Source organism: Oncorhynchus gorbuscha, linkage group LG24 (genome assembly GCF_021184085.1).
Source record: "Oncorhynchus gorbuscha isolate QuinsamMale2020 ecotype Even-year linkage group LG24, OgorEven_v1.0, whole genome shotgun sequence".
Classification (NCBI taxonomy): Eukaryota; Metazoa; Chordata; class Actinopteri; order Salmoniformes; family Salmonidae; genus Oncorhynchus; species Oncorhynchus gorbuscha.
The window spans coordinates 27,326,174-27,351,173 of record NC_060196.1 but is presented as its reverse complement, the minus strand read 5'-3'; the positions used below and the strand labels follow the sequence as shown (position 1 = coordinate 27,351,173).

At 44.7% G+C, this 25,000-nt stretch overlaps 1 protein-coding gene across 1 annotated transcript in view; it reads right to left on the bottom strand.

Moving 5' to 3' along the window:
• Positions 1–25,000, bottom strand: part of LOC124012194 (ephrin type-A receptor 7-like) — a 210,918-nt gene that overhangs the window by 76,071 nt on the left and 109,847 nt on the right. Inside the window, exon 4 of the mRNA XM_046325672.1 lies at positions 1,007–1,368. Within this exon, the coding sequence (XP_046181628.1) occupies positions 1,007–1,368 (362 nt within the window). The remainder of the gene's footprint in view (positions 1–1,006; positions 1,369–25,000) is intronic.

The following is a 25,000-nucleotide window of genomic DNA, read 5'->3' as shown; positions in this document are numbered from 1 at the left end:
CAAAGAGGACGGCTGCAGCAAGACGTCATCATGTTGATCAAAGGCCTTTCCAAGCAGCCTGGGGGAGGGAGGGGGGGAGAGAGAGACCTATTGCCACAAGAAAAGGTCAACCAGTGAAGAACAAACACTATTGTAAATATAACCCATATTTATGCTTATTTATTTTCCCTTTTGTACTTTAACCATTTGTACATTTTTCATTTGTTTTGTTTATTATCTTCCTCACTTGCTTTGGCAATGTTATGTTTCCCATGTTAATAAAGCCCCTTGAATTGATATCTATCACACACACACACACAGGTTCTGAAGGGAGATGCTGTTTAAAGTTTAAGAAACCTACTTATATCACCTCTCCCAGACTCCTTGTTTCTCTCCTCCCTACCTCTGCTCTAACTCACCTCCCCCACCTCTCATCTCGGTCTTTTATGCTACTCTACTTTGATGACACAAACTAAGTCCAGGAGAGATACTTGCTTAGTGTAAAGAGACGGATGTAGATGAAAATCTTTCAGGAGATGTCTCCCACAGACACCTACACCGTATATACCTCCCTCTGACTGGTACAGTTGAAAGACAACGGCTCTGCCACACCTCATGTCCCTGTGAGAATGACCTTAATACCCGTAGACAGACCTTTTGCTCTCGGAGCCGAATTGAACATGAAAGGCTTTTAAAAACAGCCACACGTTTGTTAAATCACTGACATTAATCAATTGTGCAACACCATACGCATATGTGATATGATTCATTTGACAATAAAAACAACATCTATACAACCACACGTGGATACAATGCATTTAAAAATCATAGAGGATAAAACTAAAAAAGCTTAGAAACGCATTTCCATTGTGGTCCTCTTGTTAACAAAATACATAATTCATCAATGAACAACAAATGAAAGGTGGAAAACGAATGGAGTTGAGGCAGTCTGGTACAGTCAGTATGGCTTGAGAGGAGGGTGTGTTGATGGTACAGTACAGCCAGGGAGAAAGCCAGTCTGTCGGACAAGCCAGGAGCTCTTCATCGAGGCCCGTGGCTTTGTCCGACGTTCCCAGTTCCTCCGTAGGTAGCCTCTCCTCCGTTCCTCCGAAGGTAGCCTCTCCTCCGTAGGTAGCTGATCCTCCGTAGGTAGCCGATCCTCCGTTCCTCCGTAGGTAGCCGATCCTCCGTAAGGTAGCCTCTCCTCCGTAGGTAGCTGATCCTCCGTAGGTAGCCGATCCTCCGTTCCTCCGTAGGTAGCCGATCCTCCGTAGGTAGCCGATCCTCCGTTCCTCCGTAGGTAGCCGATCCTCCGTAAGGTAGCCGATCCTCCGTAAGGGAGCCGATCCTCCGTAAGGGAGCCGATCCTCCGTAAGGTAGCCGATCCTCCTTAAGGGAGCCGATCCTCCTTAAGGGAGCCGATCCTCCTTAAGGGAGCCGATCCTCCTTAAGGGAGCCGATCCTCCGTAAGGGAGCCGATCCTCCGTAAGGGAGCCGATCCTCCGTAAGGGAGCCGATCCTCCGTAAGGGAGCCGATCCTCCGTAAGGTAGCCGATCCTCCGTAAGGGAGCCGATCCTCCGTAAGGTAGCCTATCCTCCGTAAGGTAGCCGATCCTCCGTAAGGTAGCCGATCCTCCTTAAGGGAGCCGATCCTCCGTAAGGGAGCCGATCCTCCGTAAGGGAGCCGATCCTCCGTATGGGAGCCGATCCTCCGTAAGGGAGCCGATCCTCCGTCGCAGACAGTGCAGAACCCACCTGGGTGATGCTTCGGCTGCAGTAAAGCGGCAGAAAATCAACCACACGTCAGCAGCGATCAGGAACAGTCCCTCTGCCTCTCGGACATCTCAGACACTGCAGTCTCCACCTTCTAACCCGCAGGTGAAACAAAAAAGCCTGGAGCTGCTGCTGCGTTACATTAGCCATCCCGCTAGCCAGGAAAGGCAAACGGACTGAACGTCGTAACTTTGACATTGAAGACCGCAATATTTATCTGAACAAAACAGATTTATCAAAAATAAAAAGCTTATTATATATTTTTTAAACGCTTACAAATGCTTAAATATTTACAAAATGTACATGTACATGTCTGCCTAGGTGACCTCACAGCACCATGCAAACCACAGAACTCTGTTCATTTAAACAATAATGCCCAAGGAGGTGTGGTATATTGGCCATATACCACAAACCTCCGAGGTGCTTTATTGCTATTATAAACTGGTTACCAATGCAATTAGAGCAGTAAAAATAAAGGTTTTGTCATACCCCTCATATACGGTGTGATATACCGTGGCTGTAAGCCAATCAGCATTCAGGGCTCAAACCACCCAGTTTATAATATGAAGCAGAATTGTGGCTTTGGACAAAACACATCCAAGGCTAGAGTAAACACTGAGAAAAGTTTCAAATCGGATGTTGATGAGAGATAGATCTCGCTAGACATAATCTACTAATGTAAATCCACCCACTCAGTCGCTCTCCCTCCCTTTGTCACAGCCTCCTCTATGCCTCACATTTTCTTCCTCCCACTACCCCCCCCCCCGTCTCTCATTTCCCTGGGCTTATCTGCGTGTGGTGGAACAATGGGATGATGGCAGACGAGGGCTTCAATTACAGGATATTACACCGCTCTTCTTTCTCCTCTCATCCCTCTCTCCATCCTAATCACACTAAACAATTACCGGGGACTTCAGTATAAAGAGGGATGCACTCATTTTGGTTCTCTCGCTCCCTCTCTCTCAAACTTTCCATCAGTCCTTATCATGCTCTTCATCTCTCGCTTTACCTTTTCCCACCCTCTCTCCATCTCGCTTTCTCTCCCCATCTTGCCCTTTCCGACTCCCTTTCTGTATAGCATTCCTCATCAGTACCAGTCATTCAGTTGGCTACAGCCCCAGCCATCCCATGCAGTCCCTGCTCACTGAAGGGCCTCTTTGTGATATCCCCCTCTTCCCCTCGACCTTCATTCAACGTTCCATTCATCTATTGCTTTCCAGACCCATCTGTCCCTTGCTTCTACTCCTCCATCCCTCAGTCTAACTCAGTCCCTTCATTGGATTAGAGATTATCAAGAGAGCTCCATGTTCTTATGAACCGAGTCCTGGACTGCACATCTTAGCTAAATGGCTCTGCCCCCCCCCCCTCTACGCTCCATTCATTTGTTCATGCCTCCCTCATCCATCTATCAGTTTCCCGTTTTAAAGCATCTTTTCATTTGATAAGTGTTCTTATCTAACCACGTGGCAGGGGTCCCTGTCGTCTTTGGGCCGAGTCAATGTGTGTGCGTCATTCAATATTTCCCCTTCATCTTATCCCTCTACATCAGATCTAGCCTTGTGTCTGAGGAGGGATTGGCTATGACATCTCCGGGGTGTGTTTGTGTCCCGTCTCTCTGATGGATTGCTTCCATTTAGCCCGGCAGCCGGGCCATTTGTTTCACATTCACAACCAGGTCTGATCACGCACGCACACTTCCTCACTACTTATGCCATTCACACACACACACACACACACACAAATGTGCGCCAAAACCAAATCAGAGTTGCAGCAGCCCTATATGCAAATAGACCATTGCCATATGTGGATCTGTACCATTTACTTTTAACTGGACTGTGTTTACAGCATGAGCGGTCGTGAGTAGATGCGCTTGTTTTGAGATCAAAGGGAGAGCTGCATGTAGCCACGTGCGCACATTTTGTTCATATCCTTTGCTAGTTAGTGAGTTATTAGCCCAGTTATAGATCATTTGTAGTCGGCAATAGGGGAGTGATTGCTTCCTACAAGAGCACAAAACGTGTACATTTCTAGCCATCTTTAAAAGAGAGTCAGGTAAAGAGCACGTTGGTCTTAAAGGGGAAGTGTTGTAATTTGAGACAGGCTTAAGCTAAGTAGCCAATCAGCAGAGGGTAGCATAATTTGTCTGATTCTCTGTAATAATGGGAATAATTCTGCATTTTATTTTGTAAAGTGGTTTCTTGCAGCAAACTACACAACCTGTTCCGTCACCTTGTCTGAATAAGTGGATAAGCAAGTTACACCCTGCATGTTTTTTTTACATTGAAAACCACACGTTGGCTGCTACTGTAGGCTGAATGATACAACAGCTAATTCATGTTCAAATGTTATGGGATGCATTTCCTTCATTGGCTTTGATGGTAGGCCACTCTGGTAGACCTACATTACGATACAATAGCCACAGTAGCCTACTTGACCACCGTTACAACTGTAACTATAAGCGGTGTTCACAGTAAACGCTCAGCGGACCGGAAATTTGCTCAGTGCAGAATCTTATTGTTAGGGAACATTGATCACCCCCCCCCCCCCATACACAAACACCAGCACATATGAACATCATTCCCTACCTTCTGACACCATTCAAACATGTACACGTCAGCAAATGCTTGAGCATTCACACACACGTGCAAAACACTCCGAGCCTCACCAGTCTCCCATTGTATTACTGAAGTCTGAAAATAAGAGATGATTTCTTTACAAGTGTCTGTTTAGTCAAGTACCTGGACTAACCGGTGCCCCCGCACATCGACTCTAACAGCACCCCCTTGTATTTAGCCTCGCTGTTGTTATTTTACTGCTGCTCTTTAATTATTTATTACTTGTATTTATGTATTTATTTCTTAAAACTGCATTGTTGGTTAAGGGCTTGTAAGTAAGGTCAAAAGGTCGAATACACCTGTTGTATTCGGCGCATGTGACAAATACAATTTGATTGGAGTGCGCCTGTCAGTGTGTGTGTGTGTGTGTGTGTGTGTGTGTTCCAGTGCATGCGGTGTCAGAGTCGCGTGTGTCAGCAGTCATCCGTGGTGTCCAATGCCGAGTGATCTCAAGCCACCCGTGATCACCATCACGGCCCAGCGCACACATTCACACAGGTGTTACTCATCGCAGGAGACAAAGAGGGCAAGATGGGCACAGTGTGCAGCAGTAAATAACCCTAGAACCCTGTGTCTGTTTGTGTGTACTGTACTTCTGTGTGTGTGTGTGTGTGTGTGTGTGTGTGTGTGTGTGTGTGTGTGTGTGTGTGTGTGTGTGTGTGTGTGTGTGTGTGTGTGTGTGTGTGTGTGTGTGTGTGTGTGTGTGTGTGTGTGTGTGTGTGTGTGTGAGAGAGAGACACAGCAGGGAGGCAGGTCTCAGTCATTTACATGGCAATTTCAGGTTGAGCGCCTGCGAAATAAGATCCAATCGGAGATGCTCCTTTTGACAGAAGCTCTGCCATATGTGTGTGTGTGTGTGTTGGTCTAGCTCCATGTGTGTGTGTGTGTGTTTGTGTGTGTGTGTGTGTGTTGGTCTAGCTCCATATGTGTGTGTTTATGTGTGTGTGTGTGTTGGTCCAGCTCTAGCCCATCAAATATGTTGACTAAAAATACTATTGCCGAGATTGAAGATGGGCCAGGCAAAGACGAAGCCCCTCGTTTTGTCTCACAGTGGACGATTATGCACACGTCGTACTGCTTTAAGTGAAGCCCCACTTCTCGTGATTTCCAACGGCAATATCCAATGTCATCCACCGGCCTTGTTGTTGCACACAACACATACGAGGAAGTAGCATGTCTACGCCTTGAGCAATAGTTGAGAAGAATCGTACGGGGAATGTTTGACTCGAGGAAAACTTGAGAGAAAAATTAAACAAAAAGAACACACTGAAGGAAGGAAATTGTAAAAACTGAAAACCCAGCAAAGCGTACCTCAAGACCTCAGCCGTAATACAATGAGACGCGCTACCTCCCAATTGACATTCTCAAATATTCAATAATATATGCAAATGGCGTCGCTTGTATTCACGCCGCGGAAAGCATTATGAAAAAGTGTGCACACACTCGCCCATCTCACTTTCTTACGCACCAACCCCAGTCGAACAGACCCGTTTTAAAGCTGTCGATTCCTAATGAGCTCCAAGAGGATAAAACAGAAGCTAAAATGTATCATTATTTCAAACGGACCAGTTTCTTTAAGCCCGTGACCCAGAAACGGCCCCAAACATTGACAAATGGATTCCACGTCAAACGACGAGACCGGGAGATGGAAGCTTCTGACCCTGATTGGTCAGATTTCCAGGGCAGGGTAATTGATTCAAGGATAAGGTGAGAAGAGGACAGCCTTGAAAGTGTGCTGTGACACTTTCAGTTCTAAGAGTTCAGACGCCACAGGTTCAGATTCACAACCATCATACCCATCAGGACCTCCTCCAAAAGGAGAAAGAACGAAAACACAATAGCATAGAAATAAAAGAGTGTATGTCTGATCTGGCTAAGTATGTTGGTTAACTATCACCATTTATCAAGGACTGGAGAATAGTGCAGGCAGCTTTACATTGGTTATTCCAACAAAGAAACAGACATCTTTTTATTGATCCAAAAATTAAATTAGGGGGAGGGTTCATTCAGCTTTAATATTGCAATTACGTCTGGAAGCTCTAAATCTGTCTTTAGCCTGGTTGAATGTGCAGTGGGGCAGACAGACACAGTGCATGTAATAATCGTAGCAGTATTAGACGTAGTGATTCCACATTGTATGGGCTGTGGGCCTGGTGGTCTGTCTGTCAGCTAGTCTTTGTGAAGATCAATGGAGAGGAGGTCAGGGATTATCACAGCTCTGGAGCTGAGGGAGAGATCTGTGAATAAGTCATTTAGAGTGTGTGTGTGTGTGTCTCAGAGTGTGTAAACACTTTAAGATAAAGGTCAAAAGGCTAGTAGCACACACAGGGCCAGGCTAACATATGGACAGAGGTCTTCTCGGGCGGCGAGATGCTACCGTCTCCCCTGAGTGCACTCAAGTTCACCTATGACCTACGTAGACCAGGGGTGTAAGGATGCCCACAAGTGGGCCCCGTTCCCAAGGGAGAAACAAAAGCATAGGTGGAGGGGGGGGTGACCCTGTCTGTCTGATGAGGGAATGTTGCTCCGGTAGAGAGAAGGATGAGCAGAGTTTGGAGCGTGGCCCCTTGCTGGGTTTAATGGCTCATTGTTTTATCACACATCCGCATACACACACAACAAACAGCTACATGTATTTGACTCGCATAATGTGTCATTACTACTTCAACCAACACCGACCCTCCCACACTTTGCCCTCCCTTTCAGCATGACAACACCCTAACATGAATGAGCCCTTGCCCAGCTGTCTCGCTCACACACACACACACACACACACACACACACACACACACACACACACACACACACACACACACACACACACACACACACACACACACACACACACACACACACACACACACACACACACGCACGCACGCGCACGCGCGCACACGCACACGCACACGCACACACACACACACACACACACTTAACGTAGTTTATCAGGCCCGCTGTTTGAATAAAAATAGGTCCAAAACACAATCAGGGGCCGCAATTAAGCTGTGAAGGTAAAACACAGCTGCCTTTATTGTGTTATTAACAAACTCATTAATTTCATTTCATTAATTTCCTCTCCTTCTTTCCATTTATTCCTTAGCAGCCTGTCTGCCTTTTAATTAAGACACACAAGATGGCGTCGGGAGGAGTGTGCAGAAGTCAAGCGATTAAGAGAGAAAAAAGAGGGGAAAAGAAAAAGAGAGGGGAGGGAAGTAGGATGGAGGGAGGGAGAGGGGAAAACGGAGAGGTAGGGGGAAAATGAAGTCAAGCATTTAAGAGAAAAGGAGATGACGAAGGAGGAGGGATAAAGCAGGGGAGGAGGAGGGGGACCATGTTGGAGAGGGGAGAAGGGTAAACAGAGGAGATTTGATTTCCTCTACATGTGCTGAATAACACCATCTCTTATACTCAAACAACCTTCTCTTGAATTTATTTTTTACGACTACACTGAAAACCCAGCATTTTATCAGCAAATTATCATTCGGCAAATGAGAATGGTATGTTATGTCAGATCTGGTGTTCATTAGGGCTGGGAATTGCCAGGGACCTCACAATATGATATTATCATGATACTTAGGTACGATGGGCACTGTGATTCTCATGATTGTACTGTATTCCAAACAGATTTCTCAACATATGTCTGTTGCAGAGGGACAAGAGAGAGCCATGAGAAAAACTAGCTTAGATCCTGTTTGGTTCTGAACAAACAGCGTAAAACTCACTAGTCAAAGCTAAAACCAAGTTTATTCACCCACTGGATCAAACAGCTGCATAAGACAAAGACATGTTTGCACAGGCACATATATTTATACCCTCCTTCTAGTTCGGTGTCTCCTCTAAGCACCTCTAGACAGCCAATACATCTCTGTTGCTAGGCAGGAACTTAAGTGGTGACTGCTCCTTCTCACTGCATCTGACCTGACCTCGGCCCACATTCCTCACTCCTCCCTAATCCACGGCTATCCAACCTCATCACCGACTGAAACCGGACTGGTTACTCTTTGCATCTCTCCATAAGGATACATGAGATTTGACAATAAGATCCGATAGAATGTAAACTTTCTGCACTCAGTAGATTTCCATACACCCAGCTCTAATATGGTAACATGAATAATTTCCATACACCCAGCTCTAATATGGTAACATGAATAATTTCCATACACCCAGCTCTAATATGCTAACATGAATAATTTCCATACACCCAGCTCTAATATGGGAACATGAATAATTTCCATACAACCAGCTCTAATATGCTAACATGAATAATTTCCATACACCCAGCTCTAATATGCTAACATGAATAATTTCCATACACCCAGCTCTAATATGCTAACATGAATCATTTCCATACACCCAGCTCTAATATGCTAACATGAATAATTTCCATACACCCAGCTCTAATATGCTACCATGAATAATTTCCATACACCCAGCTCTAATATGGTAACATGAATCATTTCCATACACCCAGCTCTAATATGGGAACATGAATAAGGATACTTCAAGTTAGAATCCAACAATCATGTAAATAAGTGCTGAAAACTAATCGTCTCCCTGTTTAAAAAGAAGATGGGAGAACAAGCTACGAACAAAAAAATATTGGAGTTCTTGTTGCGACAGTCAAAACTACAAGATATATTGTCAAAAACAATATACCGATATGTAACGGTGTCAACCCCCCCCCCCCCCCATTACTAGTATTTGTGTCCCCTCTCACCGTCTCTCCTCCATTAGGGCGATGGACCAGACGTTTTAGCCTATGGAGTAAAATGAATCAGACATGACCCCTGCTGTAAGTGATACAAGTAGCACTACTCAGACCAGAGCAGGTGGTGCCAGACAGACCGCCAGACTGGCTTTAATAAAGAGCCATGGAGGCTAGAAAAGCATGTACCAGGAAGTCAAACTGTCGGTGCTCGACTGAAATAGGTGCCGGTACTCTTTGTAAATTAGGCACAGGAACTCAAGCAGTAGAACATTTGAGGCCCTGGTACTCAGTTCCGATGAGCACAGAGTGAAACTAGTCCAAATCAGGCTGGACACATACTTTAGACCAGTCACAGTCAGCACACTGTTTCAAATGATTTTATCTTCAAGGACGGACCATAAAAATAAAACACCAGATAGTAAAACTGAGCTGGAATGAATAGAATTACCAGAATGTGCAATCAAAAACTACAATCAAAATCAAAGAAAAAATGTGCAAACCGTACACTCTCCAAACCAACTCTTCAAATGATGTTTAAAAAGCGTAGAGGTCAGCGGCGGTTCACACACTCTATCCATATTGTTCTAGTTGTGTGGGCGTTTGCGTCGATTTCTTCATCCCCCAGAGCGGTTTTTGAATCTCTCAATTCACCTCTGTCTCTCGCTCCCTCTGGGCTGAACTTCAGTCCTCTTTGAGCACTCCATCGCTCTGAGCAGGGCTGCTTAGTACCTCAGAAAAAAAGAATCCCTCTTTACTTTTCAATCCACATCGGGAGGATCACTAACTGGCAAGAAGAGAACAGTGATTGTGCAGACGTGGTATTCAACTTCTGTACACCACATGCAGTATTGATCGCAGACGGTTCAACATAGGTTATTGCACTTCTAAACTTAACACTAGTTGAGAATTCGAGGAAACGTTTGGGTATTGTAGCAGACTCTGTGGTAGAAGAAGCTGTTGATGAATTGATCACCCACAACTGGTGTTTGAGAAACTGTAATTAAGGTCTTTCTATTGAATTTTGAAGAAAGCAGATGGTTTTTAACTGCTGCTTTGTGGAATGATCCACTACATGACCAAAAGTATGTGGGGACACCTGCTCGTAGAACATCTCATTCCAAAATCATGGGCTTTAATGGAGTCGGTTCCCCCTTTGCTGCTATAACAGCCTCCATTCTTCTGGGAAGGCTTGCCACATTGCTGCGGGGACTTTGCTTCCATTCAGCCACAACAACATTAGTGAGGTCGGGCACTGAAGGTGGGCGATTAGGCTTGCAGGTGGCGTTCCAATACCTGGGGCGGCAGGTAGCCTAGTGGTTAAAGTGTTGGGCCAGTTATCGAAAGAGGTTGAGGTTGAGGTCAGGGCTCTGTTCTTCCACATCGATCTTGATAAACCACTTCTGTACTGATGTCTTGAGCATGGGGGCATTGTCAAACTGAAACAGGAAAGGGCCTTCCCCAAACTGTTGCCACAAAGTAGGAAGCACAGAATCATCTAGAATGTCATTGAATGCTGTAGTGTTAAGATTTCCCATCACTGGAATTGGAATGGAATTAAGGGACCCGAACCATGAAAAACAGCCCCAGACCATTATTCCTCCACCAAACTTTACAGTTGACACAGTGAATTGGGGCAGGTGGCGCTCTCCTGGCATCCACCAAATCCAGACTCTTACATCAGACTGCCAGATAGTGTAACGTGATTGATCACTCCAAAGTCCAATGGCGGTGAGCTTTACACCACTCCAGCCGACACTTGGCATTGCGCATGGTGATCTTAGGCTTGTGTGTGGTTGCTCGGCCATGGGAGCTTCATGAAATGGATTTCCAACGAAAAGTTATTGTGTTGACGTTAGTGAGTGTTGATACCGAGGACAGACGATCTGTACGCATTTCTTGCTTCAGCGGTCAAGTTTCTATGAGCTTGTGTGGCCTACCACTTCGCGGCTGAGCCGTTGTTGCTCCTAGATGTTTCCACTTCAAAATAACAGCACTTACTGTTGACCGGGGCAGCTCAAGCAGGTAAGATATTTGATGAACTGACTTGTTGGAAAAGTGGCATCCTATGACAGTCCCATATTGAACGTCACTGAGGTCTTCAGTAAGGCCATTCTATCACCAATGTTTGTCTATTGAGATTACATGGTTTAGTGCTCGATGTTATACACCTGTCAGCGAAGGGTGTGGTTGAGATGAAATCAACTAACTTGAAGGGGTGTCTACATACTTCTGTATATATAGTTACTTCAAAACAAACATGTTTCCCCCCCTCTGATGTCCTTGCAATAGAACAGCAGAACATGTACTGATCATTTTTCCCTCCCACGATTCTGGATGTTCCTCTCAGTTTCATCAACAAAAACTAAAACAATAACAAAAGGCGCTGGGTCGAACAGCGGCGCCGACTCGCCTTATGCAGATTCCAGCTTTGACTGTTCAGTGGACTCAACCGTGATGAACATGTGTCCGTGCTATGAGAACCCAGATGAGTGAGCTTCTGTTATAGCCCTGAGGCCTCACTGTCCTAGTTCGTCCACCCGAATTACCCTGTTCTATCCTACCCTATGGCAGTAAAGGGACGTCCGCCACTGTTCTTACAGACTAGATTATCACGAGGAACTAAAGCCGTAAGTCTTTTGGGGTGAAATTCAGGAATGAGAAACACTCATTCACACAAAAAAACAGATTGTGGACTCTCGCATGCCCACACACATGCAAAATGCGCACCGCTGACAAACAAATGTGTGCGCGCGCACACCCCGCCCCATCACCCCCCCCCCCAGGGAGGAATCTGATTGGTTTCTCATCAAGCCAGGTCATTATGAACAAGTCGGGAGATTGCCAAAATCCCATCAATTGTCCTTCACCTCTACTTCTCCTGCTGCATCTTGCCCCCCGCTCTCTCGCTCCCCTCAATCCCTTCCCTTCATTCCTGTCATCCGACCCTCATGCTCCCTCTAACCCCCCTTTCTCTTCACATTCTATATCCGCCCACACTTGCCCTCTCACCACGTACCTCCTCCCCTCTCTGACACGCAGTATCAGTCAGCCAGTATGATCCTTCACACAGACCCACACTGGGGCAAGAGAGTGCGCTGGAGCCCACATGCCCAGTTCAAAATCAATAAGCGCTGGACTTAAGAACATACCAAAGACATCCTGGCTATAATGCAGAAAGAGAACCAGCAAACACGTTATGTTGTTAACCCTGCTGCTACAGATACTGACGGTAGACGTGTTGTTAACCCTGCTGCTACAGATACTGACGGTAGACGTGTTGTGTTGTTAACCCTGCTGCTACAGATACTGACGGTAGACACGTTGTGTTGTTAACCCTGCTGCTACAGATACTGACGGTAGACGTGTTGTGTTGTTAACCCTGCTGCTACAGATACTGACGGTAGACGTGTTGTGTTGTTAACCCTGCTGCTACAGATACTGACGGTAGACACGTTGTGTTGTTAACCCTGCTGCTACAGATACTGATGGTAGACACGTTGTGTTGTTAACCCTGCTGCTACAGATACTGATGGTAGACACGTTGTGTTGTTAACCCTGCTGCTACAGATACTGACGGTAGACACGTTGTGTTGTTAACCCTGCTGCTACAGATACTGACGGTAGACACGTTGTTAACCCTGCTGCTACAGATACTGACGGTAGACACGTTGTGTTGTTAACCCTGCTGCTACAGATACTGATGGTAGACACGTTGTGTTGTTACCCCTGCTGCTACAGATACTGACGGTAGACACGTTGTGTTGTTAACCCTGCTGCTACAGATACTGACGGTAGATGTGTTGTTAACCCTGCTTCTACAGATACTGACGGTAGACACATTGTGTTGTTAACCCTGCTGCTACAGATACTGACGGTAGACATGTTGTTAACCCTGCTTCTACAGATACTGACGGTAGACATTTTGTTAACCCTGCTGCTACAGATACTGATGGTAGACACGTTGTGTTGTTACCCCTGCTGCTACAGATATTGACTGTTGCGGTGTTCTAGATTTTTCCGTTTCCTACGGTACAGTTCGTTCCTGTCAGAGAGTCAGTGGCTAGCGGTTTGAAGGACAGGAACGCAAAACACACACAAACACATAGTAACAAAGGTGTGTGTTCGTACACTGAACAAAAATGTCAAACGTAACATGCAATCATTTCAAGGATTTGACTGAGTTACAGTTCATATAAGGAAATCAGTCAAGTAAAATACATTCATTAGGCCCTAAATCTATGGATTTCACATGACTGGGAATACAGATATGCATCGTTTACGATACCGAACTGCAGTCAGGCCAAGACCCTGGTGATGATGACGAGCACACAGATGAGCTACCCTGAGACGTTTTCTGATACTTTGTGCAGAAATTCTTTGGTTGTGCAAACCCACAGTTTCATCAGCTATCGGGTTGACTAGTCTCAGACGATACCGCAGGTTAAGAAGCCGGATGTGGAGGTCTGGGGCCGGTGTGATTACATGTGGTCTGCGGTTGTGAGGCCGGTTGAACATACTGCCAAATTCTCTAAAACAACGTTGGAGATGGCAGAGAAATAAAAAACCTATTCTCTGGCAACAGCTCTGGTGGACATTCCTGCAGTCAGCGTGCCAAGTGTACGCTCCCTTAAAACTTGAGACATCTGTAGCATTGGGTTGTGTGACATAACTGCACATTTTAGAGTGGCCTTTCATTGCCTGCAGCATAAGGTAATGAACCAACACTTTACAGGTTGCGTTCATATTTTTGTTCAGTATATGAGCAGGTTGTCTTAATTGACACACACACACACACACACACACCTCTCAGTCAATTATTCATGGTGGTGTTGGCGCTGTCCTGACGAAAGAGCTGAAATTGCAGCAATAGCAGAGTTGTGAGAACAGGGAGACGACGACAGGACAGAAATATAGCGGACTCGGTCAGTCACACAGAGTCAGAGAGTCGCTTCACTGCTGGCCCTGCTCAACCCTAGAACACACAGCACGGGCCTGTCTCTCACTAGCTAATGTTAGAGACACACACACACATACTCCTAATCCACACTGCTTTCCCCCAGAAATGGTCTCTGTGAAGGAGAAATGTATTAGATCGTCTGGACCAGAGATGTGCAACTGATGGGGGTCGGGGCCACAAAAAAAACTCATGAGGGGCCGCAGTTGCTCCAGTCTTTAATATGATATCCGAGTGAGAGAGTAAATAAGTCAATGGGGCCCCCCCGGGCTCTAAACGACCTTGAGTACTACAAGTTAAGATAACTGGCCACTAGACTAATTTACTAATCTAAAAATGTTTGTCTGACATGGGCTAATTGAGTGACTATCATTGACTGACATTTCGAAAAAAAAAAAAAAAAAAACTGTTGACACACAACATTTCGACTAGCCCGCCAGTTGCCCATCCCTGGTCTAGACCAAACGATGTGGATTCTCCTGGAGCTTCTACATACTGTACTGTCTGGAACATTTATGCAACACACACGTCGCTGAATGCCAATTCAAATATTAGGCACGCAAAACATGTGCCCTGCAGTACAGTTCGTGATAAAATGTGGAGACAAACAACGTTAAAGAACACGTGGAATTGTCAGGACATCAAATACTATGTTGAGATGAAATGAGTTAACCTGGTCCATCTGACTCAGAGGAGATAAAAGCATCTGCTAAATGACATTATCCGAAGCGACTTAGTCATGCGTGCATACATATGATTCACTATGCTGGTGTTCCAAGCGCCATGCTTTACCTACTGACCTAAAGAGGACAAGAAAAGGAGAGATCCTAAAACAGTCGTCACCAACCTTTCCTGAGTCCAGACCACAAGTGAGTCAAAATGCACGCTGAGATCTACTCTTTACATGATTTTAAATATGAAAGCCTAAGCTACATTTACCTATTAAAAACAGTACTGTAGCAATGAGGTTTGTGCACTAGGCTATAGGCCCAATACATTATCAACACATATTGGCTTTGTTCGAATTGCCCTGCCAATGCATTGTTGTTTGGACCATTTATTACTACATTTGAGGCTATATAATCACACCAGTAATAGATAAGTTGTTGTACTACTGGTGAGGCACAGTTGCATACATTCACACTGAACAAAAATGCAACATGTAATGTGTCGTTCCTATGTATCATGAGCTGAAATAAAAGATCCCAGAAATGTTCCAAACACACAAAAAAACGTATTTCTCTAAAAACGATTTAGAAAATGTAGCAGTACGTCCAACTGCCGCCCTCACAACCGCAGACCACGTCACCAAGCCAGACCAGGATCACATCCGGCTTCTTCACTTGTGGGATTGTCCGAGACCAGCCTCCCAGACAGTTGTTGAAACTGTGGGTTTGCATAACCCTAGGTTATGTGCAGAAACCGTCTCAGGGAATATCTTCCATATGCTTGTCATCCTCACCAGGGTCTTGACCTGACTGCAGTTTGGCCTCGTAACAGACTTCAGTGGGCAAATGCTCACCTTCGATGGCCACTGACACACTGGAGAAGTGTGCTTTTCACAGATGAATCCTTGTTGTATGGCGTCGTGTGGGCAAGAGGTTTGCGGATGTCAACGTTGTGATCAGTGCCCCATGGAGACGGTGGGGTTATGGTATGGGCAGGCATAAGCTACGGGCAACGAACACAATTGCATTTTATCGATGGCAATTTGAATGCACAGAGATACCGTGACGAGATCCCGAGGCTATTGTCGTGCCATTCATCCACCGCCATCACCTCATGTTTCAGCATGATAATGCACGGCCCCATGTCGCAAGGATCTGTACACCATTCCTGGAAGCTGAGAATGTCCCAGTTCTTCCATGGCCTGCATACTCAACAGACATGTTACCCATTGAGCATGTTTGGGATGATCTGGATCGATGTGTACGACAGCATGTTCCAGTTCCTGCCAATATCCAGCAACTTTGCAGAGGAATGGGACAACATTCCACAGGCCACTATATACAGCCTGATCAACTATGTGAAGGAGATGTGTTGCGCTGCAAATCGTGGTCACACCAGATACGGACTGGTTTTCTGATCCATGTCTCTACCATTTTTTAAGGTATCTGTGACCAACAGATGCATATCTGCATTCCCAGTCATGTGAAATCCATAGATTAGGGCCTAATGAATTTATTTCAATTGACTGATTTCCTTTATGAACTGTAACTCAGTAAAATCGTAGAAATTGTTGCATGTTGCGTTTATATTTTTGTTCAGTATAAATACTTCTATTTTTATTTTACTGGGCTGATGGAGCCTGCATCTGACGGTCAGTCTCAGTGGAGGCAGAGGGCAGCAGACGGAGGGTCCGCCTATCCACTGACACCGACTAAAAAGGGACACAGTCTTCCAGTTGATGGCGAAACTCGAGTTGCACCGCATTATTTGAGCCTCATGCACAAATGAATGTTGTTACGCCTATGAACAGAAAAAGTGAGATATTCCTCGATATAAAAAAAGACTCAAGTCGCTAATAATAACACAAGCGTAACGATACACGTTCCTACTCATTCATTACTGCTGCAGTGCTGGATGTAGCCTTAGTGGAAGTATGAAGAACGTATATACAGATTACCGTGTCTGCGGTAATGTAGCAGGCGTAAAATAAATTTACAGCAAAATTGATACTGTGAGATTTTTAAACTTTTCAAACCAGACTAGAGAGAGACGCTGTTTTGATGAGTGAGTTCATGTTTAAATTCTTACTCAGCACTGTCAACACTTTGTATTCAACACCATTTCATGGCTTATAAAAGTGTTGAATACAAAGTGAGTAAATATTTAAACATGAACTCACTCATAAAAACAGCGTCTCTCTCTAGTCTGGTTTGAAAAGTTTAAAAATCTCACAGTATCAATTTTGCTGTAAATTTATTTTACGCCTGCTACATTACCGCAGACACGGTAATCTGAATCATCCTATTGGCCAGCGGCAAGCCTATAGTGCACTTGATTTGCTCTCTGGGCCCACCGGGAAGGCAGAGTTTGTACCTTCAGACACACGAAATGGTTCAAATTCGGAACACTCCACCTACCAGGCGCGCAGGGCAGCTGAATCAGGTGCGCCAACCGCAAACAGTGTGAAATGTTTGGCGATCAACTAGAAATGCCTTGGAGATCGACCAGTTGGTGTCCACTGTTCTAAAGCGTCAGGACTTCAGGACATATCACAACATCAGGACACAGCCCTTACACAGGGCAGCATGCATGTCAGCTGATGATCTCACTCACACTCAAGTGTGTGCATATGTGTTTCAGCCATCACCATGACAACCATGGGGTCACCACCTTGTGTGTCTGTATGTTAATGTATATATATCTCAGAGGGGGTAACTGTGCAGGGTCAGCAATGACAGCCTGCCACTGACAGCACATCATACTGATTCAGTGGTGAGATGAGGGAGAAACATGACCTTGAGAGGAGGAAGCGGAGGAGCTTGAGAGAGAGAGAGAGACAGAAGGGGGAAGCGAGAGAGCGGAGGAGGAAGCGAGAGAGCGGAGGAGGAAGCGAGAGAGCGGAGGAGGAAGCGAGAGAGCGGAGGAGGAAGCGAGAGAGCGGAGGAGGAAGCGAAGGACCGCGTGCGGGAGAGTGATTGGAGGAAGCGAGGAGGCGGAGGGGGGAAAGAGAATGAGAAGCAGGTAGAAACGTGAGTGGACCAATTTAAATAAGAAACCAGAGGGAGAGTAAGAGAGGGGAACGGTAAAAGGGAGCATGGAGCAGTGTTGAGAGGGGAACGGTAAAAGGGAGCATGGAGCAGTGTTGAGGGCAGTATAGATCGCTGCCCCTAAAATAAAACCCTACAACAGAATGCTGCCGTTCTTGATCTATGACTTTGTAGGTACACAGGACCTGCTTACGAGATGTCTCCCGTAGAAAGATGACCCATAGACCAGTATTATGCGAGTGTGTGTGCCTTTGTGTGTACTTTTTTTGATTACACCCAGACAGAGCCTGATCAGTGAGTGTCACATCTTAATAAAAAACCTGCTCAATCTTGCCGATCTAACCTTCACTGTGATCGCAATCAGGACACACACAGCCTGGTGCTATTACCGAGACAATCATACACACACACACACACTCCCTCCTTCAGACGGGTGCTTCTGACAGAGCCAGCTGGGCATATTAGATGTCCTGAAAGTTTATTTGAGGGGAAGTGACAAAACAGAGACCGGAAGCAATGGTGACATCACAGCCAGCTACGACTGAGTCTCTATATACGAGGAGAGAGTTGAGAGAGACATCCCGAAACACACAGATGTCAACTCCAAGTCACAACACCGTCAAGACGTGCTTGGCAGATGAATTCATCCGAGAGAAATCACCAAGAAGATGCCAAGATTCATCATAAAAAGGGATTGTTAACCGGGAACCCTCCAGTGCTGTTTGTCACTATTTATTACAGCCATAAAGTCATAAATCCTGCCTATTTCTACAATTTACGGTGTATCCTTAACCCTAACCACACTGCTAACCTTATGCCTAAACCTAACCTTAAAACAAAAATGTATGATTTTATTTACGATAGACCATTTTGACTTTGTGGCTGTGGTAACTACCATATTCTATAGAGGGTTCATTTCATCCATTTTGAATTTGCAACACTCCAGTTGGCATCAGTTACATGTCGTTTGAAGCTTATTAAATCTCTACCGTAGATTCAAGGCAAAGGGACTTGAGGCGATCCTCTGTCGCTCAGTTGGTAGAGCAAGGCGCTCGCAACGCCAGGATAGTGGGCTTGATTCCCGGGACCATATGTACGTCAACCGTTTGCACGAATGACTAAGTCGCTTTGGATAAAAGTGTCTGCTAAATAGCATATTATTACACTACAAAACTGTATTTCAAGTTCTTCTGTGTGAGTGTCAGGCAAGCTATGGTTTTCATCCTTAGAAGACCGCTGAGTTTGAAAACTAGCACTAGAGAACTGACTAAAATGAAAGTCAGCTGAACATCTGATAAACTCATTAGGAACCAGAAGTGTAGAGACACAATAGACTGTTTTTATACATAAGGAAAATCCTTCTTGTTAGTTTGAAAGATTATGAAGATTGATGGATTGCCATTGCAGCAACCAAACCAAGAATTTGTTTCCTTGACAATAAAATATTGAAGGATGCCTTTTTGCTTAAAGCATTGCCCAAAACGGCGAACAGGGCACGTTCCCTCAAATCACTTTGGACAGCGCGATTGATGTCTTCTGATTAGGAGAGTTAGAATTTGATTACAGTCGAGTATTTCAAAACCAACCCGCCTTTTTACAATGAGAATTCATTGTTCTTTCATTGGATGAATAAATGTATAATTGCCGTTCCGTTTAATTGATTGTTAGTCGGGAGCTAATTTAATTTGATGCATTAGTTTATGCCGGGTAGGGAGACTTCAGAATGTTGTTTATGCTTCGTTTGCTCGTGTCTGGCATCGCACTTTTCTTTTTACTTCCTCCGATAGGAGATGCATAATCAGAATTTCCAGGAAGGCTCATGTTTTACCCAAGCGATTAGTAAGCATATCTTTATCCATAGGGACTTCTATGTCAAGTATGGTGGTTGCTATGGTTAAGTTGGTTGGTAACCATAGTGCTGGCAACACCGCAGAGTTGTGGGTTCGACTCTCACATGGACCACATACTGTCAAGTCAACTGTAGGTAGTTTAGACTAAAATAATCTAAATGAGCATGTATTGTTCTAGAAAGGGATATGATGGGTCTGAAGGAGACCTATCACGCGGTTGACTAGCTTCAATGGAGAGAGCAACAATGCACTTTGGGTAGATTCCACACAAAGAGAGGGGAGGGTGTTCGGTCTGTCTAATGGCAGAGGTAGCCGAGACAATAATAGTGTAATCTGATAGAGCCGAAGCCGTCTCACTCGCACACACACACAAAGACACCTGACAGACACACACAGAGCGAGCAGACACACAAGCACATAATGACCTTTCCTGTCTTGCACAAAAGCCCTATACAGACACCCAGACATGCCAATACACACACACACACACACACACACACACACACACACACACACACACACACACACACACACACACACACACACACACACACACACACACACACACACACACACACACACACACACACACACACACACACACACACACGGCTTCTAACATGCAGGAGATAACAAACAGCAGTCAATAAACGACAAGGGGCATTTATTCAGACATCCATCCATTCCTTTATTTATACAGAGCGTTCAGAAAATATTCAGACCCCTTTACGTTTTCCACATTTTGTTATATATTACTGCCTTATTCTAAAATGTATTAAATAAAACATTTCCCTCATCAATCTACACACAATAACCCCAAATGACTAAGTGAAAACGGGTTTTATGAAATTTGTGTAAATTTATTACATTTAAAAAACAGAGATACATTATTTAAGGAAGTATTCAGACCATCTGCTATGAGACTCGAGCTCAGGTGCATCCTGTTTCCACTGATCATCCTTGAGATGTTCTTACAACTTGGAGTCCACATGTGGAAGATTCAATAGATTGGATATGATTATGAAATCATACACTTGTCTATATAAGGTCCCACAGTTGACAGTGCATGTCAGAGCAAAAACCAAGCCATGAGGTCGAAGGAATTATCCGTAGAGCTCCGAGACAGGATTGTGTCGAGGCACAGGGGAAGGGTCCCAAAACATTTTTTCAGCATTGAAAGTCCAAGAACACAGTGGCATCCATCATTCTTAAAGACTCTTAGAGTTGGCCTGCCCGGCCAGCCACACTGCGCAATCAGGTGAGAAGGGCCATGACTAAGAGGTGGAGATGACCACGAACCCGATGGTCACTCTGACAGAGTTCCTCTGTGGAGTTCGGAGAATCTTCCAGAAGGACAGCCATCTCTGCAGCATTCCACCAATCAGGCCTTTATGGTAGAGTGGCCAGACGGAAGCCACTCCTCAGTAAAAGGCAAATGACAGCCTTCTTGGAGTTTGCCAAAAGGCACCTAAAGGAGTCTCAGATCATGTGAAACAAGATTCTCTGGTCTGATGAAACCAAGATTGAACTCTTTGGACTGAATGCCAAGCGTCACGTCTGGATAAAACCAGGCACCGCTCATCACTTGGCCAATACCATCCCTAAGGTGAAGCATGGTGGTGGCAGCATCATGCTGTGGGGATGTTTTTCAGCGTCATGGCATTGTACAGTGATCCTTGATGAAAACCTGCTCCTGTTCAGGACCTCAGACTGGGGCGAAGGTTCACCTAACAGGACAACGACCCGAAGCACACAGCCAAGACAAAGCAGGAGTTGGCATCGGGACAAGTCTCAATGTGCTTGAGTGGCCCAGCCAGAGCCCGGACTTGAACCCGACCGAATATCTCTGGAAAATAGCTATGCAGCGATACTCCCTATCCTTCCTGAGAGAGTCTGCCAAGCTTGTAGCGTCATATCCATGAAGACTCAATGCTGTAATAGCTGCCAACGGTGCTTCAACAAGGTACTGAGTGTCATATCTATATATATACTTTTTTACACCTTTTTCTCCCCAAGTTTGTGGTATCCAATTGGTAGTTAGTCTTGTCTCATCGCTGCAACTCCCGTACAGACTCGGGAGAGGTGATGGTCGATAGCAGTGCATCCTCCGAAACACAATCCAACCAAGCCACACTTGACACAATGCCCACTTAACCCGGAAGCCAGCCGCACCAATGCGTTGGAGGAAGCACTGTACATCTGGCGACTGTGTAAGCCTGCAGTGTGACCGGCCCTCCACAGGAGTCGCTAGTGTGCGATGGTACAAGGACATCCCTGCCAGCGAACAACTCCCTTAGCCCTTACGACGCTGGGCCAATTGTGCGCCGTCCCATGGGTCTCCCAGTCGCGGGCCGGCTGCGACAGAGCCTGGACTCGAACCCAGAATCTCTAGTGGCACAGCTACTTAGACCATTGTGCCACTCGGGAGGTCAAGTGTCTGAATACTTACGTAAATGTGATATCCGTTTTTATTTGTAATACATTAGCAAAAAATGTCATAATGGGGTATTGTGTGTAGAAAAATATTTCATCCATTTTAGAATAAGGCTGAGAAGTAACAAAATGTGGAAAACGTCAAGGGGTCTGAATATTTTCCGAATTCAATGTACCTGCTCTCCATCCAGTGATTTTGATTGGATCCGGGGGGGGCTGGCAGACGCCAATTAGATTGATCTTGGATCAGGGGTACACAAAGGTTGCCGGGGCAACGGTACGCAGAGGGGTACAGGATGCAATGGTTGGAGAGGGCCAATGTAATCTACTGTGTGTCTCCTTGGCTTGGGTTTCAAGTAGTAGTCTGAATGTGCCTGTGTTACCTATTAACACAATGCCCGAGGTAAAAGTAGTGACTGGAGGTCGATGGAGCGTAGTGCGTCACTGATCAATACGCATGCAGGTACACGCACACTTCATGAAAGTGGAACTGAAATAGTGCCAAAGCAGTAAATTGATTGGATTAGAGCTGCAGTGACTAACTCCGCTTAAGCCTTAAACAATGGTGTCTGACTCTACTCTGAAACTGCCAGTCTTACTTTGTAAAGAGAGAGAAAGGTGCCACAGCAATCACAAACTGAGATCCACAGAGACATCTGTGTGTGTGTTCTCCACTCTTTCTCTTGATCAACCCCAGGCTGTGAATGTAAATTAATTAGGGATTAATAATGCGTTAACCCATGCCATATTTAAATCGCAGCAAGAATTTATGGGTCGCCGTTAATCTAGTATTCCATTTCTTCACCGCACGGAATAATTTAAAACTTCTTGATGCACCCATCCAGTTACCGGGATCATTTGTCAACACTCCGCTGAATTGCAGAGCGCCGAATTCAAATTAAATTACTAAAAATATTAAATTTTCATGAAATCACAAGTGCAGTATAGCAAAACACAGCTTAGCTTGTTGTTAATCCACCTGGCATGTCAAATTTCAATAAAGCTTTTCGGCGAAAGCATAACAAGCGTTTATGTAAGGACATCTCTCTCAGTAGACAAAACATTAAACAGCTAGCAGCCAAGTAGATTGGTCACGAAAGTCAGAAAAGCAATAAAATGAATCGCTTACCTTTGATTATCTTTGGATGTTTGCATTCGAGACTCCCAGTTACACAATAAATGTTCCTTTTGTACCATTAAGATTATTTTTATATCCAAAATAGCTCCATTTGGTTGGCGCGTTATGTTCAGAAATCCACAGGCTCGAGCTGTCACGATGTAGCAGACGAAAATTCCAAATAGTATCCGTAAAGTTCGTAGAAACCTGTCAAACGTTTTTTTTTTAGAATCAATCCTCAGGTTGTTTTTACAAAATATAATCGATAATATTTCAACCGGGACTGTAGCTTCTTCGATAGGAGAGAGAGAGAAAATGTCTGCTCCAAGCTGTTGCGCATGCAAAACGCTGCTGGCACCCAGCCATACAATGACGTGATGTGATCTTTCTCAATATTTTTCAAAATAAAAGCCTGAAACTATGTCTAAAGACTGTTCACACCACAGGGAAGCCATAGGAAAAGGAATATGGTTGATATCCCTTTAAATAGAGTGAAGGCAGGCAATGGAACAGGGAGCTTTCAGGAAAAACAGCACTTCAGGGTTGGATTTTCCTCAGGTTTTCGCCTGCAATATCAGTTCTGTTATACTCAAACAAGATTTGGAAAGTTTTGGAAACTTTAGTGTTTCCTATCCTATTCGGACAATTATATGCATATTCTAGACGCTGAGCCTGAGAAATAGGCAGTTTCATTTGGGTACGTTTTTCATCCAAACATCAAAATACTGCCCCCTTCACTCAAGAGGTTAAGCACACGTGTTTCCTACACAGAACCCTTTAAGGGCATAGCACAACAGGGAACACAGTTACGGTCAATGCTTGGGCATTTAGAGACATCGTTGAAGACCGTGTGCCTCCAGCCACAATCATGTAAAAAGTTATGTCCAATATTACCGGAGCTATGTTTTTTTCTTTCTGTTGCGGATTTGTGCGCATGTCGTGAGTCGTTTTTAAAAACTACACGCAAGCTACATTGTTTAGCTAGCTAGTCATGTTACCTAGCTAGCAACCTGATAACTTGAATACTGACTAGGCACAAATGTGTATGGGCAAAAGAGGATTGAAAAGGAATAGGCTACTAAAAAGAGAAGCTTAAAAAATTTAGGCTGTATACGCAAGAATGTGGTGTGTGTGAGAGCAAGAGTATAACGGGTGTGGGAGGGAGTGTGTAGGCCTGTGTGTGTGAAGTTATCTAAAACGGTACAGATGGTTAGCGTTTTCATAACATTGTTGGACAAAAAAAATGAATAAAAAGCTCTGTTCTTTGTATCCATAGAGACAGTTATTTTTTTTTAACCTATAGTCTTACTCATCTATAATGCCTGAAGCTTTAACAGTATTAAAAGCTGTGTGAGTGAGTGTTAAACTTCAAGTTAGGACACACCAACTCATTCCATGGTTATTCTTTATTTTTACAATTTTCTACATTGTAGAATAATAGTGAAGACATCAAAACTATGAAATATGGAATCATGTTGTAACCAAAAAAGTGTTTAAAAATAAATATATATATTTTATATTTGAGATTCTTCAAAGTAGCCATCCTTTGCCTTGATGACAGTTTTGCACACTCTGGGCAAAAGTAGCCACCCTTGGTACACTCTTTGTACCAGAAAATAGTACAAATAAAGAAAAAAAAACCTTGAATGAGCAGGTGTGTCCAAATTGTGGACAGGTACCACACACACACAGATGAAGTCGGAAGTTTACATACACTTAGGTTGGAGTCACTAAAACTCGTTTTTCAACCACTCAACACATTTCTTGTCAACAAACTATAGTTTTGGCAAGCCGGTTAGGACATCTACATCAGAGTGTGTGTATGTATGTATATACACTGCTTAAAAAAATACAC